Raw genomic sequence first — 22,505 nt, 5'->3', positions numbered from 1 at the left:
CGCAAATTAGGAGATTGATGTTTACATTTTGTGACAACATCTTTTGTCGAAAAAAACCCAACATTTCCACATTCAAAAAGTACAAAATGTTTTCCATAGGGGGTGTATGGATTTCAAACACTTTCACGTTCAAAGGTACAATTTTTGATTTAATGTGGTGGTTTATTCCATCTGGTAGCATATGCAGCAAAAGCTTTATTACCAAAAAGAAACACACTGATGAGATGTATCATATAAAAACATGTCAAGCTCAATGGGTTTCTATGGTCATTGACCTATTTTGATGCGAAATCTAGGTTATGAAACATCCTACATAATTGCTAACTAGCATTGTTTAAGATCATTTATTAAATTATGTTTTTGACCCCATTTTCATCAAGATCGGAGCAAGTTTAAAATTTTGACCCTTTAGAGGTCAATGCTTGACCTTTGACCTTTTTGGTAATAACTCAAGACCGATACATCCTAGATAGGTAAAACTATACGTTTTCTGAATCCTTGTGACCAAAGGTACACATTAGTACTGTTTTTGACACAATTTGATGAAGTTTGAAATTTGATGAAGCTTGAAGTTTGACCCCATGTAAAGTTTAATGACCTTTCCCCCACCCATGGGACAAAATTTGTTTTGGGAACAACAAAATGTGTATACTTGGGACTTTAAGGATTACGAAGAAATAGAAAATATATCATCTGGGTGCATGGGAACCTATCCGAGGACTAGATTATAAGTGTCACACAAAGTGGACCAGTTTAACATTACAATCTTTTAAAAAACCTTTAGGTTGGTCTGAACCCTGGAATCATGGCCTTATAACTGCTAAATTGTTGGTCTAAAGTATATAAAAGTATACATATTTAGAAAGGCAAAGACTTGATAAGTTCATCTTTGAGGTCAAATTTGGGCCAAAATGCTCATTTTTGTCCCAAAATCCCAAAAATGTTTTTTTTTAAATTAATTTGTAAAAACTAGATTTTTTTTATTTTTTTTGAATTTCGACCAACTTTGAAAAATTTGAACCAAAAATTGTCAAAAAAGCTGGACTTTCAAAAAAATCATAAAAAGCCTGACTTTCATCCAAATTTCAAATATTTTTGGTGAAGTTGGTCAAAATGCCATAAAATTAAAAAACTGCTCCTAGATATTTTTATCTAGTTTTCAAAAATTAATAAAAAACAATTTTTGGGCTAAGAATTTTTTTGTTACGTACGTTTAACGAAAAAGAAGTGGGCCAAAAACCGTTATTTTCTGGATTTTGGGCCAAAAATGGCATTTTGACCCAAATTTGACCTCACAGATGCATTGATGAAGTCTTTGCCATTCTAAATATGTATACTTTTTTGTACATAACACCAACAATTTAGCAGTTATGATGCCGGAAAGTTTCCATAATTCCAGGGGTCAGACCAACCTTAAATATGTATTATCAGTCAGAGGGCCATCATGCGCGTTTTCCCTTAAAGATCAAATTGAATACCTGAGTGGAAGAAGGGCCCAACTCCATCAAAACAGTTTTTGAGATATTAAGAAAAAACTTAATATTTTGAAAAGTTTTATAGATAGAGTGTTTTCATCTTCAGGGGACCTTCAATACATGAACATAAAAACATTACATACATTCAAAATTATATATGATGTTTCCATGGCAACGGTACAGGTCTTAATACGAGATGGAGTTGGGCCCTTCTTCCACTAATATACTTCAAGTACCAGTTCCGTAAGCAGATGTGTTATAAATAGCTACAGAAATCTATTAATTGTACAAGTATGGCATGTAATATGTTAGCAAGAAAGTTTATTGTAGTGAAAAGCAGATTTCACGGGTGAACAAAATTAGTCTTTTACGCAATATTTGTGGAAGAAGGCCCAACTCCATGGAGTTGGGCCTTTCTTCCATGAAAACCATGATTAAGTGTACATGGAAGACTATTTAGAGCGTGGATTTTGGCTCATCTTTCACACACAAGGAAGAACAGTCTGCTGGCAATAAAATGATGGGTCTAACTCATTTTTTTTTTTTTTTGGAGTTGGGCCCTTCTTCCACTCAGGTATTCAATTATTAGCGTACACGGCCTTTGCAAAAATGTCCGTCACACTCTTGGGTATGCTCTTTTACCAATGTTAACCTTTCCCGCAGAAAACTTTGATTTGTAGTCCATCATTTTGGGCAATTTACAAATAAATTGGATTGAAAATATCTGTACAATTTTCTGCTTGATTTCCATTTTGTCCACTCTTGTCATTAGAATTCATGATTTTTGCGTTTGCTATACCTTCAAATTTAATTTTGTTGCTAAGGAGTTATAACCCGGATATTTTCTGTCTTAACCCTTTAATCATTCTAATTTTTAGCCAGACGAGTAACTTCAACCTTTATCTATCAATTAGCCTTTGTCCTAAATAGTGACATTAAAATTCAAAGCTTTAATAGTAGTTTTTAAATGGTTACCCAGATTCAGCCCATCAACGAAAATTAAGTAAACACCTTCATAACAATACCCTGTGACTTGACACCATGAACGAGTAAATGCGTGCGACTTTGGTTGCGCTCAAGCACGCTGTTCATCTGCGTTCAGTGCGATACTTGCACACAGTTTAACACTGGCTTGTACGGACCTTCTCAATGTTGTTGTCGCATGGCCTACTGTTTACTGGTATTTTTCCGTCTTGTAAAATACTCTTTGCATTCCGGCAGGTAAGCCATGTTTCTAATCTTATGGAAATTCCTGATTTATGACACTGCACCAGTAAGGCAAGTGTAAGCTGATTGTGCATTTGCAACTATTATACAAAGATATCGTGGAACTATCACATATTTAGCTTCGATTACATGCTTTGAACACCAGTATGTGCTGGTGTGGCAATGAATTTCCACCAGGATTGTAGGTCATACATACCTCTTCTTTGGTGTAATCATACAGACATATGGTGGTACCATGAGCCATTAGTAGGTGCTTGCCAGTCTTGTCAAATACCATTGCTTTGGGACGACACTGCAAAAAGAACAGTAGATAAAATCAATTAAATAGTACTGATATACCCCCGATTCTATAAAATACAACACAAATTTTTTGGTCTCTGCTCAAGACCCAAAGAAAGGAAATCTAATATTATGTGGAATAAAAACATGTGATCAAGTTTCCCCTAATCAAGACCGAGGGTTTAGTGCAACAAAGGGCTATCTACAATTTGGGCATTTCAAGATAATGAGCAAAAACCTCTGCAGATAGCCCATCTGCAGATACCTTTTTGTTGCTCTAAACACTAGAGACCTCGCCCTGCATTACATACACAAATGTCAATGGAAAGTTAGCAGATAGCCATTTGTTGCACCTGAGACGAAAATATCTAAGGTATTTTCGTCTCAGGTTGCACTAAACACAAGGTTACTTTTGCTCATTTTGAAATCCATTAATTTAAACACTAATTTCAATGCAGATAGCCCTTTGTGTCCAGAACATTCCCAGTGTTCTCAGGATTATTTTGGTACCAAAACCTCAATATTGGCAAAAATGCAGATAGCCCTTTGTTGCACTAAGCCCTCGACATGTACATTGATTTGAGAAAGCCAGATGGGATTTGGCAAAACTCTCAGCAGAAAAGCACTATTTTTTCCTCCAGTAAAAAATAAAACAAAGAAACCCTCCTCTTTGTACTTTTTATAGACCTACCCTTCATCAGTCATTCCAACTCCTGCATCACTGTTTTCTGCTTAAACAGATAGTCTGCAGTCACTTGATTTTTTTGTGAGGGTGATCAAGAATCTATATAGTGAGGGGCCAGGGGAGAGAAGTGTAGAGACCAAATATTTTCTGCCACAATTTTTTCATCAGTATCTCAATTTAGTAACTATTGTCTCACCCCATACCCCCTCGGGCAATTTGTCTTTTTGGCAATATTCAAATGATACAATGCTTACATGAAAGCCGATTTACACCCCACCACGCAGATGAAAACATCAGGTTTTTCTATATAAAATCATGGAATATTTGAATGTGTGCATTTTCAATATTTTGCATGTGTTGCAATTTGGACTTTAATGGGGAACACAAAGTGCTCGAACGCATATGAGCTATTTGTGCATTAAAGAAAACCCTATATTGAAAGTCAGAAAGACTAAATCGCATATGAAATTCTGACAACTAGACAGAAATTGTTGTACTGCGCAGATGGGCAACCAATCACAGCGCGTATCTGCCCTGACGTCAGACACGATTTAGTCTTTTTATCTCTGTCTTTCATTATAAGGGCTGCCATCATACATATGCAATTCAGATTTTTGCATCTAGTTCTCCTCCTTGATAATGTTGGTTAGATTTTCATATCAGGATGTAAAAAATAAAAATCTATTTAGCTGGAAAGTGACTGTATACCCCTTGAAATTTTAATTCCTTTAGTAAAGAGCTGATAATAAAAAACTCCCACACTTACCCTGAGGCTGTACTTTTTCAGCGATTTTCCTGATGAAGTGTTGAAAAGTTCAACCCGTCCAGTTGAAGCCAGGACCAGTTGCTTACACTGCTTTGGTATGTACACCTTGGCTACTGGTTCAATGTCTGCCTTCATTGTACACACCAAATGATCTACAAATGAACAATACATTATTGTAATAACCTGAATCATTTCCCACACAGTCAAGTCCCATAGAAGATAGAATTAAATCAGAGCTGATATCTTACACTTCTCACAATGTATTTCTTCCCTGTACTGATTGGCTTTTAAGTTCAACCTGGGAGTACTAAAATAAGAGAGGCGCTACTTCGATCGTAAAAAGTGAGGACAGTGTGAGCTTGGCACCTTGTGTAAGAGCATGGACAGTGTATAAGAGTCTGTCGTTGCCATTTTGTTGCAGCCATTCCAAAAGGTGGCGTTTGACCATGATATATGACGCGATGATATGACCATATTTGGAGAATTACATCATTCAATCTCCTGTTGCCTTTAGTTGGCAGAGTGAATCCAACCATGCCAACACACTTGTGATTGGTCAGTATTGTATCCAAGGTCGTGCGTTTGTGATATAGTCTGAAATACGCGATATATGATCGCGGTTGGATCGTATACAGCTGTTGAAAGCTGTGTTCATTCAATTGAAATCCTTACTATAGCTGATATCAACATGTCTATTCATGACATGAAGTATTACAAAAGCATTGTTGACAGTTTGTCGGGTTCATCACATAGTGACGTATCGTGATTTTTGGTAGTTTTTTCAATTTTTGTTTAATATCGTTCTCTTCAATTACGCCAAGTCTCAAAGCTGAAAATTAAGTTATTAACCTGTAATTAACTAGTATACTTTGATCAGTTTGTAATCGACGGGCCTTGTAACATCGCGGATGAATATCAAAATATTTTATTTTGAGAATTATCTTGTGACATCTCGCCAGAATCATCACAAATTCTTAATTCAAGTCCCACACTTTGTCTACTTTTTTTTTAATACACAAATTATAAACCAGACGGTCAACTAGTAGCACTCTTAACATGGGTATTCTTTTTGGCGTAGTGGAAAAGGCCTAACATTTCCCACCTATTACGAGCTGATAAAACTATAATGAAATAATTAAATTGGCGTATAGTAAAAAATTGTACACAAAGTAGAAAAAGGTGCATCACATTGTGGCATATCTACTATATGCCACTATGTGATGCATTTTTTACAAAAAAGGCGCATCACATAGTGGCGTATCTTGATCAGGTGATCAGGCGTATCTTGATCAGGTGATCAAGATACGACACTGTGCAATGCCCTTTTTTGTAAAAAAAACATATCACAAAGTGGCATATAGCAGTTAAGATTAATAGGTAAATTTTCACGGGAAAATTTTCTGGACACGTGACCAATGCGTATCAATGTGAGTGTAACTTCGAGCCTGATCCCTGACCCCCGGCGGTGACCTCGCTATTCAAGTCTTAGTTATTTTGAATTGAAATAGTATTTTTGGCCGCAGTTTCGATAGAAATTCATGCATTGCAAAATTATTGAATATTATGTGATCTCAATTTCTTCACAATATCATCAAAACATAATTTCAAAAATATTTACCTACGGAAAAAAATATTTATCTACGGAAACTCTTGTTATAACATTATTAACTTCCGACAAGTAACTTATTTTGCATCCAAGAAGAAATTCTGCCTACTCAAATACATTGGAAGACCACCCGCTGTGCTCGGGGTCACATTCCATAATGCTAATATGTCTGCGCCCATGGGTGTCACGTGTCCAGAAAATTTTCCCGTGAAAATTTTCCTATTAATCTTGGGTGTATAGTGGATACGCCACTATGTGATGCACTTTGTCCTATGTTTGCGACATTTTTCTGTTTCACATACTGATGTATAACTTTGGAATCCTTTTTTACCTATTCAAAAGCTAAAATATGAAGTAAATAATACAATAATGTGCTTTGAACACTTGGGAACAGTTTTCATACAATGAATTCAAAATTATTGCAACAACACAAGCTTGTTACAAGTCAACATTTTTTCAATCTTGTTTTTCTCCAAAATGAACTTTACAGTTTTCTTTTACGATTCATTCATTCATTCAATCTATCTTTATTCTGGTAAGCCACTATGTGATGAACCTGACGAGTTTATCTATCACACAAGAGTTGATTATGGTCTAGCCTGCAGGGCAACTGACTAAATGGGTAATTATCAATAACTGGGGAATTAGTGGTTTACTTTTTACATACAGAAATCAGCCTATACATACTTTTAGCTATTGATTTTGCTGTTCCCGTCCCATATATCTTGATTCCGTCACTCTCTAGTATAGCAAGCCAGAAGCAGTGTATAGGCCAAGCAAAGCTTAAAGCATCCATATTCTCTATCTGCATCTCCATGGCACCACTGGAAACCTGAAAACATATCAACCAAATAAATGATTCAACATGCACTTCACCTTGTCAGGTACCAGCCTTTTTCAGAAGGGCAAGGCAAATTTCCAGAGGGGCAAACTTTGACAAAAATGGTCAAAAATGGACTAAAAATTACAAAAAAGGTCTCTAACTGAGGGGGGGAAGAGGGAGGAAAGCCTTCTCATAGGGACCTTTTCGGTAAATCCTATAAGCCTTTGCGATACACCTGAGATGTTGTCATTTGACGTCACGCCGATGCACATATCTTTTACCGAACATCCCTATACTGCACATTTCAAAGCTGTGAAGTGCGCTGTAACAATTCGCACATCGGCTTGATGGCATCTCAGGTGTACTTGCAAAGGCTTATGGGATTATCAAAAAGGTCAATTGACACTGCCTGCCTATATTACTTACCTTCCATACTCTGACTGTACCATTGTCACATCCTACAGCGACATGTTTACACATGGGAGAGAATGACACCACATTTACAGGAGCAGAATGAAAAAGGTCATGACCTTTGAACTATTTATATAGTTCAAAGGTCATGACCTTTGAACTATATAAATATTAACACTGCCTGCCTATGTTACTTACCCTCCATACTCTGACTGTACCATTGTCACATCCTACAGCGACATGTTTACACATGGGAGAAAATGACACCACATTTACGGGGGCAGAATGAGAAAAGGTCATGACCTCTGGATCTGGCTGCTGGCTTTTGGATAAGTCTGCCCAATATTGTACTGCATAAAGAAAAAACAAATATAACAAATAGATAAATAATGAGCGATATTGGAATTTCACACATGCAATGCATTGTGGGATTGTTTTGGTACAATTGAACTTTGATCTTAGCCACCCCTGTATAGTCAAGCAGACTTTGCCACCCAAATATATTAATGCGCTAAACACGGGCAGCGACTGCAGGTCTCATCACACATGATCTGCAACACTGTGCAGCTACTATCCTCTACCATATGTGATAGACAACATGCAGGAACCAATGAAATTCAGTGCCTACATGCTAAACCACAGCTACTGACTATACACAAAAGAGCAAGTCCACCACAACATCATATCACTTATTCTGATGAAGATGTGTGTCACAATTTGTTGTGCTGATAAAGTCAGTTGAAACTTTTAAAAATGGGCTATTCCATTTAAATTCCACACTAACCCTGTGGATGATTTTGGAAATATCTTCCACAGGGGGAGTATGTTTTTCTATTGTAATTGGTCAGGGTTAATCATTTTGAAACCCATACTCCCCTGTATTATAGCTTTACATATATCTTCCACAACTGGAGTGAGTATTTCAAATGTAAGTTACCCAGTTGTCTATTCTATTTGACACTTACATTCCCTCTGTGGCAGACTTTAGCTAAATCTTCTACAGGGGTAGTGTGGACTTTAAATGGAATAGCCATACTCTATCATCTCACCTTGTTCTTTGATGTGTTTACTGTAAGCTTTCCCAATGGCTACACATGTAGAGGAATCAGGTTCATTTATGGCCGCTTGACATAGTAAATCTGGATGACGGTGTAACACTTGTGAATTTGCACGTATCATGCGATAAAAGCAGTTTAGATTATTCTGGTGTTCTGTGTCACACTTGGTGGCAGCCTTAAAGACAGGAAAAAATGTAACATAAAAAACTATAAAGATTTTTTTTCTTACATTTTGAAACTGGGTTCAAAACAAATTTATATCAGTGATAAAGAGGAGTATCATTAGCTTTTGTTCAGGAGATATGACATTCATTGTTTCACTTCCTGAAAAGAATTGATTAAAAATTGAATTCCCTCCTGAGGTTAGTATCTGTCAATGAGTAGACTGGCCCCCAGTCTCGGTTCGAGTCCATCTCTGGATAATGTAACAATAAATAATTTCATAATGCCCTATGAAAAAAATGCCAAAGTCCTGTAACCCCCCCTTATTTTCTTCAATGCCAAAAACCCATTCCTCTTCATCCACAAATCGGCGCCACTAATTACACCCACCACAGTCAACCATGCAGCAATATAGAAATATACTCGTATTATAAGTGAACGCGAAAGTCCATTGAACGCTGATTCGAGACTGGTCCAATCTGTTAGAGATCTCCTTCCAAATATTCGTTCCACGAAACGCTACGTTGTTTCGATGTCAATTACGAAAGCCCGCCCCAGTTTCAATTCAAATATGGTAGCACAAAGCTATGCCGCGGGATGTGACGCCTTAAGATCGGATGGGACACTTGTCAACAACTGAGAGGTATTGAGCTCAAGTGGCGCGCGTCTGATAGACCCATGGTGCAGCGCAATAATAATAAAAGGCAACCACTCGACTCGGACTTAGGCCTATTGTCCATATTGCGTATATTATCGCGTGCGGTTTGCAAATGCAAGCACATTATTTAGCTAGGGAAGCCTTTTCAAATATCCCTGCGCTGCCAAGCTGCGTTGATTGGTCGGATACAATATCGTTGTTTAGTCGCTTACACAAACGTTAATGTAGTGAAAACATGGACGTGGTATAGAAAGATTGCGTGACTCCAAATCCGTAAAAGTGAACTCCCAGCATTTTGTGGGAGCTTGAAGGCAAATTGCTTACAGACTGGGAGGGTCCATGTATTGGGTTGATTTTTAATGCTATGTAATATACATTACCAGTCGTTTTCCATGGACCCGAGGGAGGGTCTAGTCAATGAGTTGACCACATCACCATGCTGTCATTATAGCTGAGGCAGTAAATGACACACATGGGTCAATGAGTTACATAAAAATGACCTTGTGTGGTATTTAGTTCCCAGGAAGTGAGATTTGCCCTAAGTAATTTGTGGTTAAATGTTGATCCCTCTCTATAAGAGTTATTACCCTCGATTTGGTTGAAAAAGGAGGTGAGACATGATCAATTCTGTTCAGGAAATGAAACCTAATATTTTAAACAGAGGTCTAAATTACATTTGGTTCAGATTCCATACATATAGAGCACATGACTGTCAATCATTGACATTTTAGAAGAGCATTTCTTGTTAAATAAGGTATGGACAAAGGTCAATGCACTGTTGTTTTTTATATGTCACGTATATCTAGGCATTAACAGCTGAAAAACAGGAGATAATGCAACTTCAACCTGTTGTAGGGGGTTGACGTAGATAACGAGTCAGGACTTTTTACAGGTCAGGGAGGTACAGCCAACAACAGGCGTTAAGAAGATATTATTTCCCAGTTGGTAAGAAAAATGATACACATGTTCCAAGACATTTTCGTCGCTTCTTGTCACTAATATTGCTATAGCATCCTACCCCATCTTTTACATATATCATTGTGAAAATTTCATTAAAAATTTAAATATAAGGAAACTTAACAATAGGATCTTCTTTTTGATTATGTTCCAATTTGTAATTTTCTCATTGATAACTACATAAATTTTGGGGAAAGAATACTTTGTTTTTGTGTTTGCTGGGTAAGGCCTATAGAGCCTCCAAACATAACAACTTTGAGATTTGACCCCTCCCCTATGCAAGTGTGATTCATATACAAGGGGTGTTTCTTAGATATAAATAGCTATGCTCCCCTCTTGCAGAGAGACACATAAGTATTAGGCCTACATACCTGTGAGAGTTCATCCAGTAGTTGATAAATGCGCCCAGTACTGCATTTGGCTTCACACCATTGAATAGAACACATTACCTATAACGTAAGAGATTAACAACACCAAATTGCATTATTTTGTTACATATAATTATGTGACATGATCAGGAGGAATGAGTCACATGTCGACCCTGCATGGTTGAAAATGAGTTTCACATATGTTTCTAAAAAGGACATTTGGAGCTTTCAGAAACTGAAATCCTCATCTTGATACAACCCTTCTTTGCGATGTTACATCAATTTATCAATCGCTGAAAACAATATAAAACAAAAGAATTTAAACATTTTCTTTGCCAATATCTCAAAATCAATATTGGCGACATCCGACTCATTTCCCTTGATCGTGTCACATATATTTGTGATGCAATCAAACAAAATCAAATGAATCAACCTTCCTTTTACGGACAACTATAACCAATCACTGTGGGGAGTTGATCTACAGATGCAAACTAGTACTTGACTCCTACTATACATTGCAATAGACCATTTCATATCAAGATCAGGAAAGTTCAGAAAACCACACTATTTATCCAGTAAGCTAGGGGGTCAAATTTTACCCAAACTGGCGGACAATAAATGTCATGAATTACGGTACCCTTTTGCACTAAAATACAGCCTATTTAGCCAATGTGAACATGGGGTCATCAGTTTAAATATTTTCTTGGCATATTGAGTTAACACCTCAGCTACTTGGTTTTTCACAATAAGGCCAAAAAAAAGTTGTTTGTTTGTCCACGTCCGACCGACCGTGTACCCTGGTCCCGACCATGGTTCTTTTTTTTCTTTTTTTTAAATTTGTGTTGAATGTGCTAGTAAAACAGTGGTTAGTATAAATTTAAAGAAAGAAAATGTAAAGAAATATAACATGCAGAACCATCTCAAGAGTTAAACCAGTAAAGTGCTGTGTGTTTTGACTTATTTACCAGTCTTTAAATTGTCAGTTTCAAGTGCAATATCTGTAAAAAAAAAATAAAAAAAATCCGACCTACTGACCCAACTGTTTCATAAGCCTCTATGGACAAACAAACCTTTTTTTTTTGTCCTAAGATACTAATGGAAAGAAATGATAAAATGTTCGCCATTTTTCATCAGAATGTTTTGTTTATGCATCACCTCTTCCACAGGTCATTCTCTTACACAAGATATACCACCACACGCTTGATTGCACATTGAGTATCCTATATGGCAAAAGTACCACTCTCATCCATAATTGACCATCAAAAGTTCATTGTAGTTTATGATGCCTGTTACACAACAGAACTTTGCACTGTTCATGATGCTGAAGAGGTACTTTTATGCACGCGCGTCGTGCGATAGGGAAAACTATTTCATGCTTTGGGTTTTATCGGAATGACTCAGTTTGAAAAGGTCTATGGGGTTTACCATGTTATTACCTGTTCTGCTTCCTTCCACATCTCAGCTTGAATCAAATGCTGAGGCAACTCTGACAGCTTCCTCATGTTGTAGCGTTTCTTCTGACCAGTACCTCCTGACCTTGGTGATTGCATTTCTGACTCGCCATAAAAGGTTGGGTCTAGTATCAAGGGCTGGTCTTGAACACGTCGGTGAGCTATGTCCACATCGCTGGAGCCTTTGATTCTGTATGGCTTTGGTGCATTAGCCCATCTGAAATATTCAATCATTATATTTAATGAGGCTATTCCAGTTGAAATCCACACACCTCCTATGAAAGACATGATCTTAATCTTCCACACAGGGAGTGCAAGTTTCAAATGGGTTTACCTGAATAGGCAACTCCATTTGAAATCTACACTCCATGAGTGGGAGATTAAGGTCATGTTTTCCATAGGGGGTGCATGATTAAAACTCAAGATCACCCCTATGGAATTTCCATAGGGGTTATCTTGATCTTAATTTTCCACATAGGGAGTACGAGTTTCAAATGGGGTTCCTTGAATGGGCAACTCCATATGAAATCTACACCCCCTGTGTGGGAGATTAAGGCCATGTCTTCCATAGGGGGGTGCATGGATTACAACTGGGACAACCTGATGGTATCAAGGAACAGGTGATAAACATAATGTGATTGACATGTTATGTTTCTACAAATATGGCCTGTATGGATCACATCGTGTCAATCATCTTGTATGTAGTAACATTTTTACATTCTAGAAACACATTATTGTCTTGTAAAAAAAAGAAGAAAAAACAGCACAGTGATTTATAGTGCACTATGCACAGACATACATGCGGAAGCCTCGATCAGCACATTATACATATGTGATGTGTCATGTCAAAAGGAGATACTTTTGGGCAGGTTATCAATTTAGTTTTTACATATCTTAAATATAGAGATATTTTGCTCCACAACACCATTTTCCCCAATGAAATCGAACATTCCTAAGCGAAGATATTGAGTTTGTAAGTTATGGTATTATAAAATTGGAAATTGAGATATCGGTCTTTAAAAATATTATTGACAATGTTGAGAGTAGGAATTACCTTGAAAAATGTCTCCAAAAATACAAGATTTCAGTTATATTCTGGTCTGAAACTATCAGACATATTTCTAACATTAATAACATCACAAATTCGCAACAAACCCAAATTGTGAAAAAATCCCCCCGGGCAGATTTTTGGCTATTTCTCCATTCATGATCCTGCCCAAAAGTGTCTCCTTTTGCAATGACATGTCACAAATGTCCTGACCACTGTGGCCCAAGAAATATCATAAAGACAATTTAGCATCATTCAGGCATAGACTCTGGAAGAAATGCTATCTTCCATGGTCTATGATTCAGGGATGCAGGGGCAGAACCCTGATCAGCCTACATATATAATAACCCTTGGCAGCCAGAATCAGTTCCTCCAAGTCTTGTACAAGTAAGCAAGACAATAAGCAGCTAGTTTCCATGGTCTATGATTCTGGGATGCAGGTGCAGAACCCTGGTCAGCCTACATATATAATAACCCTTGCAGCCAGAATCAATTCCTCCGAGTCTTGTACAAGTAACCGAGACAATAAGCAGCTAGTTCCTTGTCCAGGGGAATTTACAAGTTAGCTCAATTATTACATGATAACAAACTGTGACTAAAAATATGATGACCGGTGATATCCAGTGCCAAGAATTCGCTATCTGCCAGGCAAAATATGGATGCTGTTCCCATATTGTGCCTGAGAAGGGTGATTAACAATGACTTCTTTCAATGTGCAATTACTCTATTTTCCATTGTTCTATTTCAGGTGTTGGCATCAATGACATGTTCATATGATTGCTTTATGGAGACACTGATCGTCTGGTGGTAGAAGACCGAATGGGATTGGCCTACAGATGCAGCCGTCTTCATCACTATTAATTACCAGTGTCACTGACACGCTTGCGTTCTGCATTGGTGCCATTACACCACTTCCGGTGGTATGTATATTCTGTTTATACGTCAGCATGGTGATTATATTCGATTACCCTTTCCAAATTACTTTATATGGCGCGTGCATGGTTTATACAACACAAAGGCGGATGAAAAGCATATTATTTGACATGTAAGAAAGTGTTGCCAAAAGATGATGCTCCGTCTACTTCCTACCGAAAATAGTGTGCTGGTGGAGTGTCCGCAACAGCTACTGGTGAAGAAGGAAAACAAGCTCAACAAATGATCATGCAATTATTCTGAAAGTTTTATGGACACTTTATTGTCAATCCAGTAGTGAAGATGTTAGTAGTGGGTTTGTTCATTGGCTACCTTTGCGCTGCTGATTGGAGTTGTCTGCAGGTCCAGAAAGGCTTGCAACTTAAAGATATATTTGCAGGCGATTCGTTCGAGCAAAAATATTATCAAGATCAGATGGAATATTTCACTGAATTCTGGGCTGCTGTTTTGGTGGTTCTCGATGCAAACCAAAATTACTGGGAGAAAAATATTCAAAATGAAATTGAACACATCACTATAGACTTGGAGAGTAGTCGGTTTATTCATGGAGAAAAACAACAATCATGGGATTATCTGACATTCTTAAGTAAAAAAGTAAATACAACAAATGTCTATCCAGAGTTTTTCGGAACTAGAGATAGATGCCGTTGGTGGCATCTGGCCAGATGAAGGGGGCTATACCCGGCTACCGGTACATGTATAGACCCGTGACGTCACGCAGACGTGCGACGTCACGGGTCTATTAGATCTGTCGATTAAATGCACTTTTTTTGCCCAGATCTATGCTGTTTGGTATATTTATCAGCGTTTCCAACCCTTTTGAAACCATTCTAAGGCATTCCATGCGCTACTATGTCAAAATCGTGGCTACATCATAGATATCTCAGGCATCTCAGAGCATTACCGGGTTTTTCCATATGAAAGTAATTTAAGGTGTTCCATCAAAGTTTTCGTCGTATGCTGCCACCTAGCGGTGGTTCCGGGAACGTTGCGTCAAGATTCATTTGTGAAATTGTTACGTGATGAGTTTCTTACTCAGCCAAAGTTTCAAAATTACAACAAAGATATCAATTTTAATTGTGAAAGAATTGGAATTGAATTGTTATGTTTCGTATTTAAGTCCACAGACGTAGTGGAATCTACAGATCAGATGGAATTCATGATCCACGATTCTCATCTTTTCCACTCTAAATTTCTGTAATCAGGTTGCTGCTTTATAGCAGCACACATGGCTGCATGTTCATTAGCTCATTTTGATTCTTCCCTGTCATCCATCCCTTTATTGCAAGTTTGGGATTCCGCAATATGTGTCCAATCCATTAATATGCTACTGATGGTATTTTTAAGCACCATTTTCTGCCACAGCATTTAACACCTGTCCTTCTCAGTTCTCTTCATATCTTTCCAAAAATTACTTTTTGTGACCTGCTACCATGAATGAGCGTAAAGTTGCAAGTTGGTAGTTTTGAGACATCCCTGCTGCTCAGTTGATGTTCTTTGTTTTCCGTGCACCTGTACAAGCCAGTAGTAGGGGTGCAGGACTCGAACTTGGGCACCAATGACCAGTAGTATGTCCTTCTTGAATGGCTCATTGTGCCCCATTCACAAAGGACATACTGATTTACTGTTGGCTTGAACAGGTGCATCTGAAACACAGCAGCCAGAGTGTCTTGAAACTACCAACTTGCGACTTTACACTTACCTTGTGGTAGCAGGTTACATACATTAGAATTGCACGAAAAAATAGCAATGATTTACTGACCTTCCTAGGAAATAGTTTGCCAAGTTCTCATGGATACGTTTACCATTAACAGATAAGTAGCGATTCTTGGCAACCACATGGAAGAGTCTGTGATACCAGCGGTATACCACCATCTTGTCAGCTCCACTTTCTACCAGGTAGTCTCCTAAAGATAAAAAACAAATATTTTTGTTTGGATTTAGGACCAGGATCATCAAATATGTGCAACTGTTATGATATATGTGACGTGTCATGTCAAAAGGAGACACTTTTGGAGAGGATCGTAAATGGAGAAATAGCCAAATATCTGCCCGCGGGTGATTTTTTCACAATTTGGGTTTGCTGCAAATTTGTGATGTTATTAATGTTTAAAATATTGTCGGATAGTTTCAGACCGGAATATAACTGGCATCTTGTATTTTTTGAGACATTTTTCAAGGTAATTCCTGCTCTCAACATTGTCAATAATATTTTTAAAGGCCGATATCTCAATTTCCAATTTTATAATACCATAACTTACGAACTCGATATCTTTGCTTAGAAATGTCTGATTTCATTGGGGAAAACGGCATTGTGGAGCAAAATATCTCTATATTTAAGATATGTAAAAACCTCAAAATTGATAACCTGCCCAAAAGTGTCTCCTTTTGACATGACACGTCACATATTTAATCAGAGGCATTTTTTGTAACATGATCGACCAAAGAAGGGGTAGGCCACTTTGGATTTTTTGTATAAAACATCAGATGCTGCTTGATGGCATCAGTCGAGAGAGGATATCTTACCTAAATTGAACCTTATTCTTGTCTGCAAAAGGATCTTTACTTACATGTAAATCAAGTCTTAGTTTTTGGGCTATTAATATAGTATTAGTCTGATAGCAGTCAGATGTTGCATGAGGGCATCAGTCGACAGAGAAATATCTAAACCGTATTCTTGTCTGCAAAAGGATCTTTACTTATACATGTATGTAAATCAAGTCTTAGTTTGTGAGCTATTCATATAGCATTAGTCTGATATTCAGATGCTGCATGAGGGCAGCAGTCGAGAGAGGGATCTTACCTAAATTGAACCTTATTCACGTCTGCAAAAGCATATAATACTTGCACGTAAATCAAGTCTTAGTTTTGTCCACAAAAGTACTAGCAACCTTATCATAAAGGGGACATGTTACATGGAAAACAAATTGGCTCATCAAAAAAAGCTAGATACAGGATTCGACTAATTAGCATGCCAGTCACTCTTAAAGGAGTATTTCGTGATCCTAGCATCCTCTTTTTATGACATTTTTCAGTAGATATCCACGAAAAAAGCTTATTTCCAAAATTTCTGTTGATTCCGATTTTGCGTTTGCGAGTTATGCATGATTCAAATTTCACGATATCTTTGCTAAACGAATTAATCTGCAAGAAATATTTTGTACATAAACATTATGTAGCCAGAGGTTTCCAGTGATATAAAATCTCAACTTTTTTTGAGAAAAGTGGGGGATGAGGCTGTGGATCACGAAATGCCCTTTAACTGTTATCAGTAAAGAGAATATGGTGTAGGATCAGGTAGCACCTCTACCAAAAACACCCGTATTCGGTTCGGGTTAATTAGTTACTAAGGTCTCATATGGTCCACAAGTGACCACCAGAAATGTGTCCAAAAATCATCATAGAATGTACACAAAAACAAAGTTTTTGTACACAAGATTTTGAGCTATTTATAGAGTGTTAGTCCAATGATCCCAGAGGTGTATTCACAAGGAGAAACAACACGGGACCTTATCACCCGGCCATGCCATAACTGACAATCAGCAACCTTCCCCTGGCCCAAAGCACTTCCCAGTCCACCTCAACCTGTCACACTCTTTTATGCCTCACACGCATACCAATTCAACCACCAGCCTCTCAGCATGCTCACTAAATTAGCCCTAATGCTGCCTAATCCAACAGAGTCCGACCCGTAAGGTACCTCCGGTTCACTTCAGCGGCAGGCAGCGCATAGGCTACCTCCAACCTAACCATCCCTAGTGGGTTGGGTTAATAGCTAGTCTTGTCCACAAAGCATTGCTAACTATCTGGGGGAAGGAATATGGTCTTACCTAAATCAAGCCTTAGTCTTGTCCACAACAGCACTGGCAACCTCCTGATTGGTGGGACATGATACTGGAATACATCTTCTAAGACATCATCGTCACATGACAGCACATCTAGAAGCTCATTGGGTGACAGGCCATTATTGGAAGCAGTCAGGTATCCGAGAGCGTGGCTTACAAACAACTTACCATGAACATCTTCTAAGCTAAAATTAAAACAATGATTATAGATTTAATAAAAAATAATATTTCATTACTTGTTATGAGATAATTTGGACCTTTATAATTATTACATAATTTATTTACCCTATTCGATCTAATTAGGACCCCAGACACTCAAGTCAATCACTTTTAGGACTTCTATAATTTGAACCTTTAGAATTATTAAATAATTTATTATATTCAATAATTCAACCTAATTAGCACCCCAGGCACTCAAGTCAAGTCACTTTTAGGGCATTTTTTAAAATAATGAAATGAAAGTCACAACTAGAATTTAATTCAAACACAAAACATTAAAAAGTACAACATATCGTTCATCGAAATCATAATAATCCTAAACCGTAGAGTTTTAGATGGTAATTTTAATTAGAAATTGTCATGTTACATCAATTGAAAGGGTCATTTTTACAATTTTACTAGGTTCCCTAATTTGGTCGAATACAGTACTTGTTCTTATTTCAACAAGCTTGATATAATCTTGGAAGTGGCGGTCTGACAGGGCTGTTATTTTCTTTGGAAAGGGGGAGTTGTGAATATGTCTGATGTGACCAGAGTAAATTTGTTTATGGCTATCGCCATACCTATCTCAGTTTCCTTTCTTTGTTTATATATCTCTTGTTTTTACAAGCCGACGTCAAACGTCGGCTTGTGCTGTCTCTTCTCAATTCTTCTTTCTTAAGTTAAGCGTGCAGCCTAACTTATTAAGTTAGGCGTGCAGCCTAACTTATTTCTTTCTTGTGCTTTCTTTCTTTCTTTCTTTCTTCTTTCTCACAATTTGCTTCTTCTGCCACATCCTTGATCGGATTTCGACCAAACTTCGGTCACAAGCAGTATTGGGTAGCTGGCTACAAAAGTTATGTGCTGTTTAACGTCAGAGGTCATCCAAGGGTCACAGGGGTCAAAAAAGGTCATTTTAACGAAAATGCTCCGATTGAGCTGAAATTTAAATGCAATGATCCTTATGACATTCTAAACATGTTTCAAATATTTTAAAATTTATTTACCGGTAATATCATTAAGGGGCCCATAAAGGGGTCAAAGGTCAAGTTTATCAAAATGCTCCAATTGAGCTGAAATTTAAATGCAATGATCCTTATGACATTTGAAACATTTAAAAATATTTTAAAATTCATTTAAGGTCATTAAGGGGTCATAAAGGGGTCAAAGGTCAAGTTTTTAAAAATGCTCCAATTGAGCTGAAATTTCAATGCAATGGTCCTTATGACATTCTTAACATTTTAAAAACATTTTAAAATGCATTTAAGGTCATTAAGGGGTCATAAAGGGGTCAAAGGTCAAGTGTTCCAAAATGCTCCAATTGAGCTGAAATTTGAATGCAATGATCCTTATGACATTCTAAACATGTTGAAAATATTTTAAAATTCATTTAAGGTCATTAAGGGGCAATAAAGGGGTCAAAGGTCAAGTTTTCAAAATGCTTCAATTGAGCTGAAATTTAAATGCAATGATCCTTATGACATTCTTAAGATGTTTTAAATATTTTAAAATTCATTTAAGGTCATTAAGGGGGGCATACAGAGGTCAAAGGTCAAGTTAATACTATCCAGCACAGTGTTGCTGCTTGATCAGATCGTCACAGTCATCCGCCTAACTTACCTTGTGCCCTTGCAAAGGGCACAGTTGCTCTAGTTTCTTCTTCTTACAAGCCGACGACGAACGTCGGCTTGTTCTGTCTCTTCCCAATTCTTGCACAGCCGCCATCGGCGCTATGCATTCTTTTTACCGCGTTCTTCTTGGATTCTTCTGTCAACATTATGATCAGCCATCGTAGCCACATGCTTTCAGGCATGTTGACCATACTTGGTCAGTAGAACCGTTTGGTGGTGCCACAGATGTCACATGATCAACTTCCGGTCAAATGTCATCCACTTCCGGTCAATGGCCAAAACTTGGATTTTCACTAAAAATGCTTCTCCTCCCACATATTACATAGCATCGTGACGTCATTTACACACATGCATCATCTATATCCAGTGTCTAAAAGTTGTTCACAGAATTGGGATCAAAAGGTCATTAAGGGGTCACTTCGGTAAAAGTCTGACAAATTTGTAAAAATATTCAAAAATCACTGTCTTTACAAATTACATAGCAGAGAGTCGCCATTAGCACACATGCATCGCTACTAGCTAGGGTCTTTAGGATGCCTACAGTTTTGGGGTCAAAGGTCATTAAGGGGTTACTTCCGGTCAAAAACCAAAATTATCAGAAAAGTTTAAAAATTTTATCTCAAAATGTAAACAGACCAGAGTAATATACTCATCATACATGAATCAGTGTTACTTGATGTATGCATGGTATTTTTATTTTGGGGGTCAAAGGTCATTAAGGGGTCACTTCCTGTTTTTAGCTAAATAACTTTAAGAATTTTTATCTCGACAACTAAACAAAGTAGAATTTTTTAATTAAAATTGGAACAATGCATTTTGTCGGTGTACATGTGGTTTTTTTTCCATTGAGGTCAAAGGTCATTAGGGAGTCAAAAGGTCAATCATAAATTTAAAAAAAATTCTTCTTCTTCTTGCACAGCCGCCATCGGCGCTGTGCATTCTTTTTTACCGCGTTCTTCTTGGATTCTTCTGTCAACATTATGATCAGCCATCGTAGCCACATGCTTTCAGGCATGTTGACCATACTTGGTCAGTAGAACCGTTTGGTGGTGCCACAGATGTCACATGATCAACTTCCGGTCAAATGTCATCCACTTCCGGTCAATGGCCAAAACTTGGATTTTCACTAAAAATGCTTCTCCTCCCACATATTACATAGCATCGTGGCGTCACTTACACACATGCATCATCTATATCCAGTGTCTAAAAGTTGTTCACAGAATTGGGATCAAAGGTCATTAAGGGGTCACTTCGGTAAAAGTCTGACAAATTTGTAAAAATATTCAAAAAATCACTGTCTTTACAAATTACATAGCAGAGAGTCGCCATTAGCACACATGCATCGCTACTAGCTAGGGTCTTTAGGATGCCTACAGTTTTGGGGTCAAAGGTCATTAAGGGGTTACTTCCGGTCAAAAACCAAAATTATCAGAAAAGTTTAAAAAATTTTTATCTCAAAATGTAAACAGACCAGAGTAATATACTCATCATACATGAATCAGTGTTACTTGATGTATGCATGGTATTTTTATTTTGGGGGTCAAAGGTCATTAAGGGGTCACTTCCTGTTTTTAGCTAAATAACTTTAAGAATTTTTATCTCGACAACTAAACAAAGTAGAATTTTTTAATTAAAATTGGAACAATGCATTTTGTCGGTGTACATGTGGTTTTTTTTCCATTGAGGTCAAACGTCCATTACGTGCAGGTACTAGATAAATTGCACACTTAATACTTAGTCACCGGACAGCTAACAAAAATCCTTTAACACAGGACATATGGGAAAGATGGGATCTTTTGTTGACCAATCACCCATGCAATAATAGCTTGTCAGATTAAAGAAATGATGTTTTTCCTGGTGTATTGTAGTAATTTTGGGCAATGACTAAGTAAATAAAGGGTTCCCAAACCAATGCTCATTATTTAACTTTTACAAGGACAAATTGAAATAGTTACTTCTACATGTTATAAACCTATTATGTTCCATGCCAAACACCAACTCTCACTGGTATAATACATGTTTTACTCTCCATGTACAACTTTGTAGTTGTGACTTTGCAGTACAAGGCCTAAAAGATGATTATAATAAAATAGGCATGATCACGAGTGACTGGTCTACTATCTACAAGCCATGATTGAAATTTTTATGCACTATAGACTGAAAATTACTACACTATTTATTTATTATGAACTTGCATGATGCAAGCAATTGTTTATTTTTGCATAGGCCTAATAGAAGTCTTTTGCAGTGAAGTTTCAGAGCTTTTCAGGTTGAACATCCATCCACAGATGGATATCATCATGTTATCACTCCTCATACATAGGTCTGTTTTAGGTAATCATACCACTGAACATGCTGAAAGCCATAATATAACTGTAGTTTTTGTGGGTAAGGTATTATGTAAATGTGATTTCTGGCATTGCATTTTACATTCACCTGTTTGTTGTTATGATCAACATTCTCAATGGTTAATCAGTCACCCTCTATGTATACCAGGTTTAAAATGTTGGGGTGGCATGCAAAAGATGAATCTGTAATGCAAGGGCGAAATGTAATCAGTGATGCCATTCAGTAGAGTGATTTATTAACTTATCTAAAACTAACAAGTATCTATTTAAATGGCGTGATTGGGGCTCGAGCAAACTGGCATATAAAAATATTGAGAGAAAAAAATCAGGACTCAGCGGGGATTGAACCCCGGTTGCTGGATTACCGGTCCAGTGCTTTACCACTGTACTACCTGAGTTCACAGTCGGTACTCGGGCAATCTCAACTTAAATTCCCATGATAACTCTCTCATTGTGTCTCAGCGGCCAATTATATATTGTATCTGTTTACTAAGTATTGTTAGTAATATGTGTTAATAATAATAATATATATACGGTATACAGCAATCAATATATACAGCATTAGCATCTGACTTT

The 22,505-nt window shown here is 37.4% G+C and overlaps 1 protein-coding gene across 1 annotated transcript in view; it reads right to left on the bottom strand.

Annotated features, from left to right (window-relative positions):
- Positions 1 to 22,505, bottom strand: part of LOC140145679 (NACHT and WD repeat domain-containing protein 2-like) — a 78,645-nt gene that overhangs the window by 31,608 nt on the left and 24,532 nt on the right. The window contains exons 12-20 of the mRNA XM_072167366.1: positions 17,738 to 17,937; positions 15,670 to 15,814; positions 11,912 to 12,143; positions 10,479 to 10,556; positions 8,322 to 8,505; positions 7,471 to 7,622; positions 6,726 to 6,870; positions 4,433 to 4,584; positions 2,899 to 2,994 (exon numbers count right to left, since the gene is read on the bottom strand). Of these exons, the coding sequence (XP_072023467.1) occupies positions 2,899 to 2,994; positions 4,433 to 4,584; positions 6,726 to 6,870; positions 7,471 to 7,622; positions 8,322 to 8,505; positions 10,479 to 10,556; positions 11,912 to 12,143; positions 15,670 to 15,814; positions 17,738 to 17,937 (1,384 nt within the window). The remainder of the gene's footprint in view (positions 1 to 2,898; positions 2,995 to 4,432; positions 4,585 to 6,725; positions 6,871 to 7,470; positions 7,623 to 8,321; positions 8,506 to 10,478; positions 10,557 to 11,911; positions 12,144 to 15,669; positions 15,815 to 17,737; positions 17,938 to 22,505) is intronic.

The sequence above is a fragment of the Amphiura filiformis genome, unplaced genomic scaffold, assembly GCF_039555335.1.
Source record: "Amphiura filiformis unplaced genomic scaffold, Afil_fr2py scaffold_594, whole genome shotgun sequence".
Lineage (NCBI taxonomy): Eukaryota > Metazoa > Echinodermata > Ophiuroidea > Amphilepidida > Amphiuridae > Amphiura > Amphiura filiformis.
Note: the sequence above shows the minus strand (reverse complement) of the source record. Positions and strands in the feature narration are given on the sequence as shown.